Source organism: Mus caroli, unplaced genomic scaffold (assembly GCF_978045245.1).
Source record: "Mus caroli unplaced genomic scaffold, Mus_caroli_1 scaffold_8, whole genome shotgun sequence".
NCBI lineage: Eukaryota > Metazoa > Chordata > Mammalia > Rodentia > Muridae > Mus > Mus caroli.
The window spans coordinates 23,790,682-23,809,991 of NW_028227263.1; the positions used below are offsets into that span (position 1 = coordinate 23,790,682).

General features: G+C 44.6%; 2 protein-coding genes across 2 annotated transcripts in view; one reads left to right on the plus strand and one right to left on the minus strand.

The window, feature by feature from the left end:
* Window positions 1-49: 49 nt before the first annotated feature.
* Ubfd1 (ubiquitin family domain containing 1) lies at window positions 50-15,204 on the minus strand. Its single transcript, XM_021168024.3, has 7 exons — window positions 14,893-15,204; window positions 14,382-14,711; window positions 13,405-13,613; window positions 10,658-10,723; window positions 10,409-10,514; window positions 6,034-6,116; window positions 50-3,767 (listed from the first exon to the last, which is right to left on the minus strand). Exons 1-7 carry the CDS (start codon window positions 15,092-15,094, stop codon window positions 3,657-3,659), a joined length of 1,107 nt encoding a protein of 368 aa, XP_021023683.1. The 5' UTR covers window positions 15,095-15,204; the 3' UTR covers window positions 50-3,656.
* A 124-nt stretch (window positions 15,205-15,328) lies between these two features.
* Ears2 (glutamyl-tRNA synthetase 2, mitochondrial) overlaps window positions 15,329-19,310 on the plus strand; it is a 31,901-nt gene continuing 27,919 nt past the window's right edge. Inside the window, exon 1 of the mRNA XM_021167025.2 lies at window positions 15,329-15,472. Coding sequence (XP_021022684.1) covers window positions 15,334-15,472 — 139 coding nt within the window. The 5' untranslated portion in view covers window positions 15,329-15,333. The remainder of the gene's footprint in view (window positions 15,473-19,310) is intronic.

Here is a 19,310-nt window from a genome sequence, read left to right on the forward strand (position 1 = left end):
CCCCAGGATAGATAGGCGCATTAAGAATTAGAAGGAAAGAGAGACACAATTAATTATCAAACTTTAATTGATAGACTAATCTTACAGGATAAACAATACAACAGCTAGTCAAGATTACATATTTAAAAAAAAAAATCCAGCAGCGCAAATCTAATAGACTAAATACGTTCATCTCCTCCCAAACAGGCGTTTTGATTTAAAAACAAACAAGAACAGAGTGCACACCACAAGGAAAACATAGTACTTACATATTGTCAGATACCTCTGCACAAGTCTGTAGGAAAGGTAAGGAAGGTTCTCAGACACCAAGGAAGCAGAGCCACCCACCCTGGCAGGTAAACCACCAGCTCATTTGCACACTAGAGGCTCCTGTCCACTTCTAGGCCTATGAAGAAGGAAACGGGTCTGATCCTGACTGGAAGTAACTTTATTACAAAGTTTAAAGACAGAGGGACCATCCTTTTCCAAGGGAACAGGCCTGAATGGTAGCAAGAAGCAAGAGAAAGTTGGCAGATGGGTGAAAAGCCCAACCTTGGCATACATCTATTTATTCCCTCCCTTCTTGGCTCCTAGCAAAGAAAAGGGCAGGCCTACTGCAGTAGCTCACAGTGCTCCTCCAGGCACATTAAAGAGGAAAAGTTCCCTTCTGGGTGAGATAGACATGGCGATGTAGCAAAGTTCATCTCTTTGGCCCTCATAAGGGAAAGCAGCAACTAAGGAGCTACTGAGGACCTTACCAGGCAGCCCTACTATGTCTACAGGATGCAAAGAAAGTAATCCTTAGCCCAGTCAAACTTCATTTAAGAGCCAAAGCTACCCGCAAAGGCCCATCATGGATTAAAATACTTCTTACCAAGAGTCCTGCAACTCAGAGTCTAAGAGGTCTGAGCTGAGGGACCCAGGCTCAGTAGCAGTTATGTGATCACATTTTTCTGCCAAGTCACCTCAGGGAGGAAAAGGAAGGCATGATGTCTGTGATGGCAGTCCTACAGAAGGGCCACCAGTACCACTTGCAGATGGGAGAACAGCCTTTGAATGGCTACATGATGACAAGCAGAGGAGGAGCCTTGTTGTGAGTAGGACTCTTTTACCTAGCCTCATGTGATACTACCAGAAGCCTTCTCCTGCATGCCCTCTCATCTGACTGAAAGAATTGTACAGAAATAATCCTGAGGAAAAAACATACTGGGATGCTACCTAACGGGAAGAGTATTCCAATTTGCTCACACAGATTTAGTCAGTATATCCCACACGTTAAGAAATATATAAAGACTGTTCACGGGACTGAGTGACAAAATAGCAAATACTGCTGTGACCCAGACAGATCTAAACACTTATTCCCAGGGCTTCTGGCGCTGTCTGTCTTCTAAGAGCTTCTGGCAAGGCCTTCCATGCTGACAGGGTCAGGAGCCAGAGCTCAAGCAGATTCAGCAAGCTCTGGAAAGCAATACTCAAAACAGCTCCATATGAAAGGTGTCATTTACATTATTTATAGAGAATATCTCCAAGTAAGGAAAAAGCACCATTTTACTTAAAATAAAAAGGCTCACAGAGGCTTTGGTCCTCTTGAAATGACACCGGCCTGCGTGAGAAGCAGTTTGGCCCTTGGGCAGCAGGGGGATAATGGCAGGGCATGAGTACTGGGAGGAGGCGGTGAAGAGCACTGGGACCCACACAGAAAACAGGGCTGGCAGGTTGGGCCTCAGAGCCAAGGTGGGAACACCAGAGGCCCGATCTAGATATGTGGCACTGTCAAGACAAGTCTCAAGGACAGAGACATTGGCAAACAAATGACAGTATTCAAGCCAAGAAGATGCTCTACCTGCCACTTGGTCACTTCCTTGATAGGCCTGCCAAGTGCAGGAGGAGGCTGGGACAAGGAGCAAAGTGCACCTTCTCCAGGAACTGCAGGCCAGTAAGAACAGAAACTCCACAACTATCACTGAGGTGCTGACACACAGGCAGTTTCTTGGACGCTGTGCTTCACACATTACTTATGCGCCCAAAAGCAGAGTAGGTTCCTGTCCAGATGCGTAACTTGGCACTGAATACACCACAAAAAGCAAGAGGCTGTCTATGTGGGCTGGATTCCCAAACTACAGCTTAGAAGGGAAGGGCATAAATATTGTCATTAATTGGCTCACAAGGAATAGTCATCTTAGGCAATACATGCGAATACATTTCACAGGATGAGGGCGGGTAACAGCTTAAGAGTCCAAAGTGTGACGCTGGGAGGTTTCTCACCAAACCTTACTATGAGAGCCTGCGACCAGTGAGAGGAGAATTGCAAAGACAGCAGCAGAGAAACAGCAAACAGCACAAGGATCATCCACCAAGAGACTGTCCCTCCTTTCAGTCAATCAAGGCTTACAGAAAAGACAGCAGTTCACATGTACACAGAACGTCAGGGCTAAAACCAGGAGAGCAAGCTGGTCCTGAAAGCAACTTATCCCATTCTGTTGTTGGAATACCACTTGCTGACCCACTGGGTCAGACGTCTTCCATGAGAAAGGCAGCATCTCTGAACCTGGGATAAAGGACACTTGAACTGAATGCATGAGCAGAAGGACCGAATGGAGAAGCATAATTTAAACAACCATTGGACTGCTTAAGGAGTTCTGGGAAGCTTCCCAAAAAATAAAGTGTATGACGTGTGGCTATATGGCAAGCCGGCTCCTCAGAGCAGGGGGCCTTGGAGCAGCAATTCCTAGGCTGTGGTGATAGGCAGGGCTTTACAGTCAAGCTAAAGGAAGGCTGTCAACAAGCAAACCAGTAGTGGAACGCCTCAGAACAGGGATCCAAAGGGTACACAGGAGTCAAGGGAGAGATACTCTACTGTCCGAAGACCACCACAGTGAGGTGGGAACCCCTACACCAAGACCACAGCTGTTACTTCCCATGTCCATTCCCAAGCAGCAGCACATGGGAGAGAGCCTGGCAAAGAGGTGAAAATGAGGTACCAAAAGAGAAACTGGCATCTTTGGGCTTAAAACAAAATCATAGGGAAATAATAAAAAAACAAAACAAAACTATCTGAATCAATACACACAAAAATATATGGCTTACTCACCACCCCCATTTTGCATACAATTTTAATACCAAGGAAAAAACAAAAACAAAACCAACCAGACTCATCACAATGCAGTCCAAATGTTTGCAACCAAAGACATCAATATTTCAGTTGAAATCACTTCTAGGAAAAATAAAAATAAAAAAAGAAAGGAAAAGAAAAAAAAAAAAAAAAAAAGAAAGGAAAAAAGAAAGAAAATGAGCAAAGAAAAAAAGGAAACAACCAGAAAGCTTTTGATGATTCCCTCTCAGCATTGCTGGTAGGTCTACTCTCAAACAGACTTAAGAGTATAAGAGTATTCCACACGTGTTCCAAACTTGGATTTATTAATTTCCACCATACTGACTTTAAAAATGGTATGAAGCTGACTGCAAGAAAGGGAACCGGTGATTTTAAGTTCAAATTAAGCTAATGGTGAAAGTACATCACCTCTGGCTTCAGTCACCACATCACCTCAGATTGAATAGAGATTTTTTTGTGTGTGTGAACAAAGTCCCAGAACTCTGCAATCCAGGGATGCTGCGGACCTCTCCCGGCAATGTCCTTCACTTTGGGTCAGTCTCCTGGGCCAGAGGTGAAAGTGCTTTCAAAAATACTGCCACTTGCCCAGCACAGTGTCTTTGATTGCATCCACATATTGAGTTGGAACCCAGTACACCCAGTAGTAAGAGGCTTCCGTGGGGCCCAACTGAAACGCCTGCAAGGGAAAAGGAAAAACCAAGCGATGCTTCAGAGGAGGGTGACCAAGCAGGCAGAACAACAGACGCGGGAGGGAGTGAGGGAGGTGAGCAAACTGATTAAAAGGGGAGAAAAATAAAACCAAACTGTATACTTGGGGAGGAGTCTCCTATGCTTAAAGATGAGATGGGGAATGTGAAAGGGCAGGCGGGAGTGGAAGTTCAGTTCAGCAGAGTTGACTCTAAGGCAGTGGTTTACATACTTCAGTGTACATCAGAACCACCTGGAAGGCTTGTGAAAACAGATTGCAGGCTCCAGCCCCTGGACTTAAGTTTGGGAGGCCTGAGGCAAAGCCCAAGAAACTTCTAACAAGCTCCCAGGTAATTCATTATTACTGGTCCAGAGGCCACAGTTTAAGAACAGCTGCCCTAGAAAATGTCATTCACACACAGGAAGCAGGTATGAATGACCAAAGCACACTATGTGACATGTTAAAATCCTAACAACAACCTACATATCCATCAGTAAGGAAGGGTACCCATAATTCACAGTAGTGTGGCCTACTCATACAAACACCGGAGTCTTACGTTAAGATATAAATAGATCCTTTGGATCTTGAGTTATGACAGATCACAATGTCAAACCCAAGCTATCAAGTTGCAGAAGAGTACCATGATGCTATTTATGAAAACTGAAAAAAACACAACACAATATACCGTCTTGTTCATGGACATATGTATAACAAAAGCACTGACAGATGAAGAACATATATGACAGGTTACAGTAATGGGGATGGAGAAGGGGAAAACAATGGGGACAACATCACTGCTGGTAAAAAAATTTTTTTTTATTTAAAAGATTTAAAACACGATACAAAATATTTACAACTATCATATTCTGGTGATGGATATATGGGTAGTGGCATAAATGTAAGGTATGTCCTTTTCTGTATCTTTGAAGCATAACTCTAAATATGAAAAAGCGTGGTGAACTGTGACACACTACTCTAGCTAGACAAACGGCATATGCAAGAGAGGAAATAAACCTCTCTTCAGGGCAAGGGTAAAGCGCTATCTAATGGCATTCAAAACAGACAGACAGAAGGGGACGGCTGGAGTCCCTTTCGGCCCTAAATGATATCAGAACATTTTAACTAAATTTAATTTGAACTAAATTCTAAACCAATATTCATGAACACAAATTTTTAAAGAAGCATCTATTGTGGTCCATTCATCCTATCTGCCTCCCCATCACCAAGCTGCATGAAAAACAAAAACAAGATGTGCAAGCCCCACAGGGTTAAACTGTTCAAACAAATGTTTCAAAAAAAGAGTGAAAGGGCCAGGCCAAAAATATCAATACCAACTGTTAAAACAGAAAAAAATAACTGAGCAGGCAAAACAAATGGGCGTGTAGAGACTACCTAATGGCCCCCAAAGCCTAGTATGTTCTCATCACCACCAGGAAAAAAGTCCAAGAGCCTGTGACCATCGACTGCAGTCCCATGGCCTTACTTTGATACCACCCAGCTGACCCTGAGCAGGCAGGAAAGGCCACACCAACTCTCCAGACCATTGTACCCTAAATCCCTCTCACTGATTGCCCTAGAGCAAATAGACTGTCCAACACATCTCTGTGCCATGAACTTGGTAATCCCACCTACAATTCCAACAACTAGCTGTTTCTCATGGAGGTGTAGGGCCACATTACTACAAACTACTGAAAAAACCACCCACTGAAAGATAACTCTGAAATTTGGAGTCTAGGCAGGTAAACTGTATGTGTAAAGTGCTCGTTCTGTACAAACTGTTGAGCTCCATGAAGAACAAGCATGCCCTGAGTCTCAGCCTCCCAAAGGGACCCTGGCTACACGGCACATGCTGGGCGTGACAGATCACTACAAGAGGGAACCTTCTTGGTGTCTTCACAGCCCAATAAGGGGGTGTTCTCTTTTATAAGTAAGATAAAACTTAAAATGAAAGTCTACAGGCCATTTCAATTCATTTTCCTGGCCTAAAAACAAACTAATCCAAATAAGAGGGAGACAGAAGAAATTTCTAAAAAGGACAGAAAAAAACATAGCCTCCTTTAGACAGTTGGGATTCTGCAAATAAACACAGCTGGGAACAAGGTCATGGACACAGCTCTTCAGTAGACAAGAAAATGTAAAGGTCTCTTCAGTCTCCTGAAGACTGCTTTCTTTTAAGATAGAAATGCCCTGTGAAAGATCCACTCCCTACAAGATGAAGCAGAAGCAGGTGGCCAAGCAGGCTGAGGCTACTCACCATCATGTGGTAGTCTTCATGTCCTTCAATAGGTTCACTGACCACATTTTTAATGGAGCCCATGGGCAGCTTCTCAGTCCGCTCTAGGATGAAAGAATGACAACAGTTACTCAAGGGCTACCTGCCCCAGCTCCTCCTCGGCCACAACAATTCCTCCCATACCACAGCTGGTTGGGTGTACAGTAACTCAGGTAGCAGACAACACTCCCTCTGGGGATGAGGAACACCATCTTCTGACCGATACACCTAAAGTCTGAGAGGGAGTTGGGAAATATGGAGCACCAAATAAAGAACAGGGTTTGGTGATGGCATGGGAAGAGTCCGAGGGCACATTTACCTGTCTTGTTATGATAAATGATCATCAATAACACCTCAAAACTCTTTTATGTTTTCATAACCCAAACCTAGTATCAGTTAAGGTTTTGAACACCTAAAAAAGGCAAAGTCAGGAAGCACACAAGAAAGCAACAACAGGAGGAGGATGCCAAGCTTCCAAGGCCAAGTCTCACCCAAACCCACAAATATCAGTTTGCTGTGGTCTCTCAAAACATTTACACTCTCACCTGATTAACACTGGGGACACCAATGATCACATGGATAGAGAACATTTTACAACAGGTTAAGGATGGCACGAAAGAGGAGGCAATAATGAGGCTGACCTTCAGGGAGATGAAGCAAGTGCAACAGACAAGTGTAATGATGGGGAGGCACGAGGATCTGTGCCAAAGGAAATAACCCAGGAAGCACCAGATACCTGAGGTGCAGGCAGGTATTGTTAGAAAACTGGTAAATAAGGTGGGAAAGATTCCATATGGCCTCCGCAGGAAAGAAAAAAATCTAGAAAGGCAGACAAGTACACAAATAAGTTATCAAACTACAGATTTAATAAGAGTCCTGGGCTCTGGTTTTACCAGTGACATAAAGTATTTCACTTACATAGTCCTGGACTTCAGAAAACTGGGAACAGGGAAAGTTTACTTTGTGGTCCTAAAACAACAGTCACATACAGACAAGACCAATGGCATCCTTAAAGACTGAGACTTTAAAAATACTTGCACTTAGGCTCAGCAGTTAAGAGTACTGACTATTCTTCCAGAGGTCCTGAGTTCAATTCCCAGCAACCACACGGTGGCTCAAAACCATCTGTAATGTGATCCAATACCCTCTTCTGGTGTGTCTGAAGACAGTGACAGTGTATTCACATATATAAAATAAATAAATCTTTAAAAAAAGAAAAATACGGGCTGGAGAGGTGGCTCAGTGGGTAAGAGCACTGACTGCTCTTCCAAAGGTTCTGAGTTCAATTCCCAGCAACCACATGGTGGCTCACAACCATCCATGATGAGATCTGACGCCCTCTTATGGTGTGTCTGAAGACACCTACAGTGTACTTACATAGAAAAAGAAAGAGAGAAAGAGAGAAAGAGAGAAAGAGAGGAGAGAAGGAGAGAAGAAGGAGAGAAGGAGAGAAGGAGAGAAGAAGAAAGAAAGAAAGAAAGAAAGAAAGAAAGAAAGAAAGAAAGAAAGAAAGAAAGAAAGAAAGAAACTTGCACTTTGAAATGCCTGGAGATTTCATACCATCATAGATTCTGACCTTTCTTCAAATTCCAAAGGTTAGACAATCCAAACCCCACAAGGCAGATAATAGCAATCAGCTAAGCTTTGACTGTACTAGATAATAGCAATCAGCTAAGCTTTGACTGTACTACAAGCAGGGTGGGACAGCTGATTACAATCTGGGAATGCTCTTATGGGCATCTCCATGATCTCACACTGCTTCTTCCTATCCAGACAGTAAAATGTTGTGTGTGGCAGCCTTGAAGGTCCCTTCCGCAGCAAAAGCGCCATGGAGAAGCCAATTAGCTGCTGGGACAGTCACTTCATTGCAGCTTCTTGCAGAAAACAAGCTAGTGGCTTTTAGCCAATTCCCAGAACAAGTTGTACTTCTGCAAGTCCTTTTGATGCTAGGTGACAGGCCTCCTGAGCACACAAGAACAACACTTACCCACCCCCTGGGTATGCTAGGTTGATAAGGAAAGGTCCAGCTCAGAATGAAGAGCTCAGCCTCATCAACCATGAAAGGCATAAGGACTTCATGGCCATGCTCTTTTAACACAGCTCCAATCTCTTTACATCTGGACTCTTCTAGAGCTCTGCCCTCACACTAAAGCAGGAAGCCAGCTGATTTTAGAAGCTTAAATAAAATTTTAGAAACTTAAATAAAATGGCATAGTTCATGTACTCAAAAGCCTGGGACAAGAGAAACATCAAAAGTCTAAAGCCAGGGCTACCCCATCGTTTCCCCCAAAGTAACAAACAACATACACATTTCATGGTGAAAAAAATTATTCCAAGGACCCATGAACCCCCTGCCTGTACCTACCCGCCTTCACATGATAGCTTTACTAGACCAGACCTGCTCTGAATCTGTAGCCCAGCTACAGAGCAGAACCACGTGCATCAGCAAGCAAATGAAATAACAGAAGACAAAAACAAGATCACCAGGAAAGCCTAGAGGCAGGGCAGCTAATCACTAGCCAAGGAGATGACAAGACAGGCTCTCCAGAACAAAATGTTCAAGCAAAGCCAACATAAGTCACTGGAACACTGGAAAAAACTTTAAAACTTAGAAAAATTGTGTGACCATGCAGCTAAGAGTTGACTATGAAATGAACAAAGCCACTTATCACAAAATGAGAAAATCTAAGCATTTTCAGCATCTCAGTCCGTGTTAAGAATCCCTAGGGTTGAAACAGCAGTGTGTTCTAGATTCATGTTTTAGGAAATAAAAACCACACTTCCCACCACCCTGCCCAAGTTTTATTTTTGTGAAACTTGGTTCCATTTTCTGCAATCTGCCCTTGGAAGCAATAAATCTCTGATGATGGGACCTCTATTCTTTCTTTGGCATTTACCTCGAACACTGAATACCTACAGTGCTGGCCAGAAACAGGTGAATTAGGCATGTTCGGGTCCCTCCAGGAATCTAACGGGGACAGACAAGTCAGAGAGTAATGAGTGCTCTGGGGACATAGAGTGCTGGAGCAGCAGGAGCAGGAGCAGGAGCAGCAGCAGCAGCAACAGCAGCAGCAGTTCAAGAGAAAAGTTAGGAAGATGTGAGGAAGGTTTCTTTAGAAAAGGGCATCTTAGGAGGAGGAGGGCTTTAGAAGATTATTAATCCTAAGGGCTGAGGAGAAGACATTCTAAGGTAGGCCTTGGAAAAACAAAGAGCTATGCAAAACATGAGCTGGGAAATTGAAGATTGTGGCTCAAGTGCATAGGAGACATGAAGGCAAACACAGCAGACCAAGGATTTAGAGTAGGGTAATATTTAAGACATCGGAACCTAGCCTTGAAGAGCTATGACTGTTTACAGGCACAAGAACAGACAAAAAGCAGTACAACACTGATGATGATCAAAGATGATAGGTGGGGACAGGGAAACAGAAACTTGGGTCTAATGCAATTTTTTAAGAAGATGAAAATAGCCTTTACCAGTACTTGGGAATGGTAAAGAAAGGGACACAGGATATTCTGGAGTGTTACTAAGATTTGGTATCTAGCCAAGATTGATGGTGCACACCTTTCATCCCAGCATTCAGGAGGCTGAGACAAGTGGATCTCAAAATTTAAGGCTAACCTGGCCAGAGAGAAGCCCCACATCAAAAACAAACAAAAACACTGGTAACCTTCAGGGGAAGATTGAGTGGGGATGGTCAGAGAGATATTTCCCAGAAATACCAAGGTTGAACCAGATATTGCGCACATGTGGGGAACTGGGCGACAAGGGATAAGGATATATATAAAGAGGAATCAGCAGGCAAAGGAGAAATTCTAGGCAGCAATTAGAAAAACTTCACTTCTATAGTCAAACTGACCTACAGAGGTCAGGCAGGCACCATAAGCAAAGCTAACTAAACATTAGACGGGGCCATGAGGACCATGATGAACACCACTGCTCAGCCACAGTTCCTCAATGCCATGGGAAGAGTACAGGCTCCAATGGCCAGATCTTTTGATATTTTCCAAGACAAGCTCCCCATCAGTCTCAAGAAACTATGTAATTTGTACAACTATGTGATATATCCATAAAACCCTTGCCTAAGGACCAGACGCTTGGGGCCTCTTGGTTTGTATGTAATTTAAGGGCCGAATTTTGAAGGAAGGTCTCTGAGATCAGACTGAAAAGAATGAGGGATATGGAGTCAACCAAGATGCAAGCATGTAAAGACATTGTCAAAAGTAGGAACACAAAAAGCACCATGAGGAGAGGGGCTCCAAATGAAAGGCAGAATGGCAGTCAGGAGCCAGTGCTGCTGGCACTAGAGGCAGGCAGGGTGCTGGGATGACAAGGAGGCTGAGAGAACTAGAGTACCTTTAGTGCCGATCCACAGCTGGTCTTGCTCTAGCTTAAAGGTGAGCCTCACTTTCCCGCCAGACTTATTGTACATGCCAGACAAGGGTACCGTTGGCAGGCGCTCCTAGAGGCATAAGAGCACAGTGAGAAAGGGAGAGACAATAGGACAGAGAGAGGGAGATGAGACAGAACTTCAGGTCATGATTATAGCAATGTTAGACTATGAACTGGCTCCTTTTTAGGGGCTTAAAAAGTAGGCCAGCTTACCTGGGCACCCTTAACAGACGGCATCACATCTTCAGGCTTTCCCTTGTCCAACACTTTCCTGTGTTGCTACAATATAAGCCACAACAAAGAGGAAATGAGACAGCTGACTATATGAGCTGGTTTCTAGCTCTTGAGTAGACAGGATGAAGCAGTCTTAGAGTCAATTTGAAAGTATTTAGTATCAACAGACTATGGATCCCTTCACACTGCAGAGCAATTATGTTCAAGGGAGTTTGTGTTGATAATGAAATGTTCCATACCTGTGCTAGCCACTGGCCTGACTAATGAGCACTTTATATGTGGTTAGCAACACACAGATGTGACTTCTCAATATTTTTTTGTTTTGTTTTTGTTTTTTCAAGACAGAGTTTTTCTCTGTGTAGTTCTGGCTATCCTTGAACTCAGAAATCTGCCTGCCTCTGCCTCCCAAGTGCTGGGATTAAAGGCGAGTGCCACCACTGCCCAGCTACTTCTCAATTTTATTTAAGCTTAACTACTATCCATGTCATCCACAGCCACCGTATTAGATGTGTTCCACAGACTAAGTAGGATTTAAAGGTTCTACTCACATCTCTCCAGGTAAAAAACTAGCCATTAAGTCAACAAGTAGGAAACAAGTGCAACATCTGTATTATTCAACTTCAAAGAAACTGTAAGCTGCCTGTATAAATGCCAAGCGGGGTCATTTTTGCATTATTATGGAAAGTCATTATTATGACAGAAGTCTTCTCTACCCCACCCTCAACCCAGCCACAAAGAAAACCCAAGGAACCACATTTTGAAAACAGAAAAATGCTGACACCCCTATACCCTACCATTAAGAAGCTTCTAAGCCCCACTCCTGCCCTCTACCCCAGGACTCAGAAGTTTAAGCTCATAGCCCTCAAATGCTTTCACTTCCTTTACATCTGTACCTTTACAGGTACAGTAGCTGCTTGGTAAAGCTGGAACTGTAGGCCAATAAATGGACCAGGGGTAAAACTAAGCCAAATGTAAGCATTAACAGGCAGTGGGCCAATTGAAACCTTCACCACCGTCACAGCAGAACACTGTGGTAGGATTGCTAGTGAAGGGCTGTTGCTGACACCAGCCTCAGATTCTGGAACACACTGATCAAAGGCCTACTGAGGGAGTGGAGTCTCATTAGGTCGCACTATGCCTCGTAACCAGTGGCATCACCAAAGCAAAGCAGCACAGATTGAGTACAGTTTGAGTCATACCTTGTAAGGACCTTTGGGAGCACTGTCCCTGCACAGTGATGAGCAGCTCTAAGCCTGCTGACCTACCATTAGTAACCTAAAACCTGTATTTACAAGGCAGGTTATACACTAAGGAGCTGACAGAAGACAGTTCTCATTTTCTTCATAGGTACGTCAGGGGAAGATAGAAAATACCAATGCCGTCAACAAATTACAGGAAACTAGGATTCCATATTTAGGGATGAAAATGGTTCATACAGATAATTACTTTTGGATGATAATTCAACTTTTCAACATACAGCGATTCTGCTTTGCAGTACAGCATGTGTTATGTATTGACAAGGTCCCAGGTTCAATCCCTAGCACCAAATACAACACAAAACAAATACCCTAAGGAAAGCTGTTTTGAAAATCAGTTTCAGAGATTCTGTAAAGATAACAGTTTTCGAATGTTATACAATATTCTCTATGGTATCTAGGGTAGCCACTCGTCACTAAACATATTTCTTTCAAACACATTCGTTATTTCCATCAAAAAACATTAAGAATATAGTAAACTATTCCCACAATTCTGTTCAATTTTACTGCCAAATTTGTAAAAATACTTTTTTGGTTACAAAGTAAACACCGGTGTCTAAAAGAAAACATCTCTCTCCCAGTGCTGGCAATAAGCCTTTAGTGTCTACTGTCCCTCAAACGTTGGCTCAAGTGAGACCTACTCTGTTGAAGATACAGAGTACATAAAAAGTTCACAGTAGACTGGAGCAGCTCAGTGCAGGCTTCTTGTCGACTACCAAGAGTAAGAATCTAGGTTCAGTCCTCTGTACTGTACACACACACAAACTATAAACAGGCATGATGGCACATGACCATAAACTCAGACCTAGGGAGTTAGAGACAAGAGGATTGTTAAAAATTCCAGGCCAGCCATTCTCCAAATCATGTTTCAGGCCAGTCAGGGATAAAGAGTAAAACCCTGCCTCAAAAACAAGCACACAAAAATGAGCAGGAGAGAGAATACAAAAACTCAGAGTCCTTCATGAAGAAGGACCACGATTAACACAAAACAAGACAAGTGTCAGTATCATTTGCTTCAGCTTGGTTTGACTTCCTGAAACGGTCAGTTTTAGGGGAACCTCTAAAATCTGTCCACTTCCATACCTTTCCAGAATTGGATTTTCTGAACTTGACAAGACACACACACACACAGAAATCAAATGGGAGCAGTTAGAAGGAACAAGGGCTTAATTCCAATACTGGTCATATTCTCTGGCACTACTAAGAGAAACCCACTTGTGACTTCCTTTGCTAACTAGCTAGAGTCTCCCTTTACAAAGGCCTTCCTTATCCTAAAGCAGGAAGTCTAAGCACACTGACCCACCAGATGACAAAGATGCATATTTCAGGTAGCTGTCAACTCCACTCTGCTGCACCCAACTGCTCCATAAATTTCCATCATGGGCCCTGTCCAGAAAGGAGCTTATTCTAGGGAGACTGCAACCAGCCTCCAAATCCCCAGGACCACAAGCAAGTGCCGAATGGACCTACCTTCTGCCTACAGAGGGGCTCCTTCTTGTTTTCTTCAGCCTTTGCATCCTGCTGGGCAGCATCTTTCGGGGTGTTTACTGCTAAAACATCATTTATAGTAGAACCAACCACCATGATCTTGGCCCCACTGGTGACTTTGATTTCTCTCAGGGTCTTGTCTTCAGGAACAAGTCCTTTATACATGACTTTCTGCATGGCCGGTGGGAGACCTTGACAGAAAGTGGAAAGGAGTAAGCAGGCAATGCATGGACCACCCCCTTCTATAACAAAACAGGAAGTGAATACTGGTCCATCAACTATCAGCTTTGTGAACTTGAGGAGTTCAGAACACCAGGACTATTTGATTGGTAAAACTTGGTCCTTCTACATGAATGTAAGGTATTTAGAATTGTTTGATGTCTCAGCTATCATTGTTTCCAAGTTATAACTATCTTCTATCCACTTAAATACTGAGAATTCCCAAGCGTAAGAGATACAGAAAGCCAATAAGCTTTTTACCCGATACATGGAGAAAGCTTTAAGGAAAGTATTTAAAGTAGCAAACCAAAACAAATAAAACGGCCATATATGAATATTTATAAAGGGCCACCAGGACAATTGATAACACTGTTCCATGAACTTCCCTTATGAAACTTATCTGTCTGCTGAAAATAAATCCGTGGCAAAATACTGGACCCATTCAGAATCTCCTGTAAAGTTCATAAATACCGCGCCTAGCAATGACAGTCCAACATTACTTAGAAGGGTGAGCCTTAATAAGATTCAGGCTTGCATCTCACTCCACCACTTGGTGGTACCACTATCATTCTGGGCCTAATTTTCCCTCTCTGATTAATAATGGACATACAAGTACTGATTTCAGAAAACTGCAGTGAGGATAGCGGGAGTCTATCGCTAACAGTTTAGCACGACGTAAGCACCAAGAACTAGCAGGTAGGTTGCGGGTAGAAGCAGTCGGGTGTCAGCTCCTCGAATACCTGTAATGGAGTGAATCTTCTGCTTTAGCTCGGACCCCGTGCTGTCCAGAGGGACCTTCACGTCGTGTTTGGTCTTGTTCCAGATTATCTTCAGATCCACCAGCTCCTTGCCCACACCGCCGCCCGCGTCCTCGCCGTTGCTGACCGAGGCCTGGGCCGCAGGGTCCCCAGGGGGCTGGGCCGGGGCCGGCTGCAGGTTGCCTCGTGCGTCGCAGGAGTCCTCCGCCGCTGCCCCTACGGCTGCTTCGGCCTCCACGCAGTTGAGGGGCCGTGCGGGCGCCTCGGTGGCCACAGCCTCGGCCTCCGTGTCCATGCCTGGCTCCTCCATGCCTGCAAAGGGGTTAGGGGGGGGTGGGTGCTCGCCAGGAGCCGGGCCTGCGACGAGAATGGGCCCGGGCACCGTCGTTGCCACGCCACGCTCCTCCCTCCGGGGCCAGGCCCAGTCCCACGACCCCGGCAGCGTCCGCAAGCTCTTCAGCCGCCGACCGCCCGCCTTCCCCGCCACACTCACCATCCGGGGCTCCGGCCGCCGCCATGATGATTGTGTACAACACCCACCACGACCGCAGGGGCCGCCGGGAAGAAGCGAGCTGGCGGAGATTGGCCCCCGCACCAGCCCCTAATTTCACACAGGCTGGCCGGAAACAGGTGGAGGTTTCTATGGAGACCCGCCTCCTCCGCTTCCCGGGCCGGCCCCTGCCACGCTTTAGCATTCCCGCAGCCGGAGGGGGCGGGTCTGGGAGATCGCCTGCTCCCAGCGCTCCGTCCCCGAGCGGCGGCGCATCGCCGCCCTAGTCCAGAGGGGCGTGAGCAGCCCAGATAGGCGGCTTACGCCTTTAAGTGGCAGGGCCGCGCTCGCTGTGGCGAAAGTTGATTGGTTGGAGTGATTTCCCCCCCCCCCGTCGAGCGGAAGTGACGCGCGAAGGAGCCCACGTGTGTGTTTCTAGTCCACATGGCGGCGCCCCTCAAGAGGCTTCTGCTGGCCGAGCCGCACGTGGTGGCCCTCGGGCACCGCGTGGGGCGGCGCGAGGCCAGTCAGGGCCCAGATCCCGGGGCCTCGGTGCGAGTGCGCTTCGCTCCCAGCCCCACAGGTAATCCTGACGGACGTGACGCCGCAGCCCACCTTCCCGTCCCTGCCCCCGAAAGTTCCAGAAACAGTCCCTTCCGGGGTTGTCTGCGCGACCCCGTATTAAAGAGACGGAGGTGGAGGGCTAGGATTTGAAGTGATTGAGATTGTTAGAAGTTTCCTTGTTGTATTGTCTCTGTCCTTTCTTATTGCACGCTGTGTGCAGAGCGTATAGACTTTATGCCAAGGCCTATGCGCTATAATGCAGTGGTCATAGAAAAGTCAGGGTTCTGGCTTTGAAGAAAGCGACAAATGCTAGAGTCATATGTGCCCATTTTGGCAATGAAGCGGGATAGGGCGCCCTAGAAGGTATTGCTGAAGAGGTAACATTTGAGCTGAGAACCAAGTGTCAAGAAGACCCGCTTGAAGCCTAAGAGGAAACGACACGCACAAAAAGCCTGCGTTTGCTGGCTGCTTAGCAAGCCAGAAGAAAACAGAGGCCCGTGTATATCTTGCTAGGAATTCTGTGTCTCCTCCCTTCCTTCCCACAAATTCCCAACCTTTAGCTCAAGCCACCTTCTGCCCTGTTCACACTGAGCAACCGTTCATTCTAGGTCTAAGGTCAGCAGGAAAAGATGCTTCTGAGTCTCAGCTGCACAGGAAAAACGCATTACCTCCAGGCAGGCAACATAGATTGTGGAACTTTGATCTGTGGCAGAAGCCCTGGTTCATAGTTAACTGTTGTGAATCTGTATTTAAGACTAATATAAACGAAACTGCTAGGGGGGTGAATGAGTGTCTCAAAACCGAGAGAACAAAATCATCTTTCTTTTTGTTAGTCTCGGTGATGTAAAATAGCTTATCAAATGACTGCAAGTATCTAAACCTTGACTCACAGTGTCTGTGTTTACCTATGGTCAACATGAACTGGGATACTCACCTCGTTGGAAGAAGCCCTCATGCAGGCATCCAAGGCCCGGCATTTTCTGCATTTATATTTTTGTCTTTGCCAATCCCTAGATGTGTTGCTTTGGCAAAATTATTTGCTCTGTTTATGTCCCAATTTTGTGATTTGTCAAGTAGGGCTAATAATAGTGCCTGCCTGACTGGGTTTGAGCCAGTACAGCAGAGGCACTTAGCAAGCTCTGCCTCTACTACAATTACTGTTTTCATTTCTTTGCTGACTGGCAAGAAAAGCCCAAATGGGAAAGAGTTGACAAGCAGTGTAGATCACTATGATAGCTAAAATTAATTGAAGGTTTACATTTTTGGGTTTTTGTTTTGTTTTTAATTTGGAAAGAGTTTCCTATATCACCCTGATTGGCCTGGAACTCACTATGAAGACCATGCTTTCGCTAAATGTGCAGCAATCCTCCTGTCTCTGCCTCCCAGGTTTTGGCGTCACAGGTATGAGTCATCAGACCTGGCTTGAAATTCTACTTTGGTCAACATTTAGGTATTCCAGCAACCTCGTTAAGGATCTAGGTGTTTTTGTTTTGTTGAAACAGGGCCTTACTGTATCCTTGCTGGCCTGGAACTTGCTGTCTTGTCGAGGCTGTTGTTACAAACTCACACAGATCTGCCTTTCTCTGTCTCTAGAGTGATGAAATTAAAGGTTCAGTCTACCAGGTCCAGCCTGATTTTCATTTTTAAGCCCACTAACAGATCAGTAAATTGAAACTTGTGAAAACTAAATGAATTTCCAAAGTTTAGCAACTTCTTAATAATGGGCACAATTACTTTTTTAAATTTCATGTGTGGTGTATGATATGTCTTGTGGTTATGAGAAAGTCACTGAACCTAGTCCTCAACTGATTACTGAAGCCGGTGAGCTACAGGGATCTGCCCGTCAAGTTGTTAGCCTTGTACAGCAGAGACTAGAGCCATTAGAGCTATTCACCCTGCTGTCCCTGGATATGGAATTTGATTTTTTTTTTTTTTTTTTTTTTTGGTTTTTTGAGACAGGGTTTCTCTGTGTAGCCCTGGCTGTCCTGGAACTCACTCTGTAGACCAGGCTGGCCTCGAACTCAGAAATTCACCTGCCTCTGCCTACCAAGTGCTGGGATTAAAGGCGTGCACCACCACGCCCGGCTGATATGGAATTTGAATCCAGCTGTAAATGATGTGAGGGGTGTGTGATTTTTGATTTCTGGTATCTTCTGTCTTAAATTTCCTAAGACTTAGTTCCACTGAGGACTACACGTTTTGTGGGTTTGCAATAATTTGCTGAAAGCCTCACATAGAATTAGTGTTGATCCAGGTCAGTCAGGTACCCAGAAAAACATTTCCTGTCCTGTGCTGCCTTGGGTACCTGAAAATGCAAATGAGGTTATTATAAATGTAAATGGCCTGATTATGAAGAGGAGAAATGACAGACCTGGGAAGATCTGAAACTTTTAGTCAATAGTAATACTTTTGGAGCTTAAACTCCAGTGAAGGGAAATACAGTGAAATCAAATGTTGCTTTTAATTATGATTACTTATAACTAGCACTTAAGGTAAAAATCTCACATAGGAAAATTTTAAATTGTATGATGTAGCTAAGTATCATATGTAGAGTATATATGCAAAATGTGATTTTTTTTAAAAGATTTATTTATTTATTATATGTAAGTACACTGTAGCTGTCTTCAGACACTCCAGAAGAGGGCGCCAGATCTCGTTACGGATGGTTGTGAGCCACCATGTGGTTGCTGGGATTTGAACTCTGGACCTTTGGAAGAGCAGTCGGGTGCTCTTACCCACTGAGCCATCTCACCAGCCCGTGATTTTTTTTGTTTGTTTGTTTTTTGTTTTTTTGAGACAGGGTTTCTCTGTGTAGCCCTGGCTGTCCTGGAACTTGCTCTGTAGATCAGGCTGGTCTCAAACTCAGATCTGCCTGCCTCTGCTTCCTGAGTGCTGGGATTAAAGGTGTGGAACACCACCGCCTGGCGTGATTTTTTTTTTTTACAGGATATAGTTGTGTTATTAACATGTGATTAACCCTCCTTCAACCCTAGAATACATCATTACATTTATGTAACTTAAATGCCTGTGTGAGCCGACGTGGTGGCACATGTTTGTGTGATCTGGACTCTGAATAATTTTCAAACAGAAAATGCTATTTCTTCTTCTGGTGAAAATTAGCCTTGAGGCAAATATCAAAATCAAGGGACTAAGGTACTCAGGAAGCATTGGAGCGTTTTTTTATGTCATGACAAAAAGCTCCTAGACCTGATACCTGGGTGTTCTCTCATTCCTAAGGTGAAGGACTATGGAGTAAGCTAACCTGTCCTTTTTCTTTTGTTGTTGTTAAGATTTATTTATTTTGCTGGGCCATGGTGTTCCACACCTTTAATCCCAGCACTCAGGAAGCAGAGGCAGGCAGATCTGAGTTTGAGACCAGCCTGATCTACAGAGCAAGTTCCAGGACAGCCAGGGCTACACAGAAAAACCCTGTCTCAACAACAACAACAAAGAGATTTATTTATTTTGAGACAGGTGGTGGTGGTGGTGGTGGTACTTAATTCCAGCACTAGGGAATCCCAAGCATTAGAGAGGCAGAAGCAAGCAGATCTCAATGAGTTTGAGGCCAGCCTGGTCCACAGCACACAGAGTGAGTTCTAGGATATGCCAAGGTTACACAGAGAAACCCTGTCTCAAAAAGCAAAGAGCAACAACAAAATCAGATTTTTTAATTTTATTGTATATGTATGAGTAATTTGTATATGTGCACCATGTTTATGTGTGGTTCCTGCTGAGGTCAAAAGATGGTTTGGATCCTTTGGAACTGAATTTATAGATGGTTATGAGCCACCATATGGATGCTGGGTACTGAACCTGTTCTTCTGGAAGAGGAGCCATGCTTGTAACCATTGGGCCAT

Coding starts and splice junctions, on each gene's coding strand:
- Ubfd1 (XM_021168024.3), bottom strand. CDS start 15,094: ATGCTAAAGCGTGGCAGGGGCCGGCCCGGGAAGCGGAGGAGGCGGGTC. Junction 10,724..13,404: donor AGCCCCTCTGTAGGCAGAAG/GTAGGTCCATTC, acceptor CTTATATTGTAG/CAACACAGGAAAGTGTTGGA. Junction 3,768..6,033: donor ATGAAGACTACCACATGATG/GTGAGTAGCCTC, acceptor TTTCCCTTGCAG/GCGTTTCAGTTGGGCCCCAC.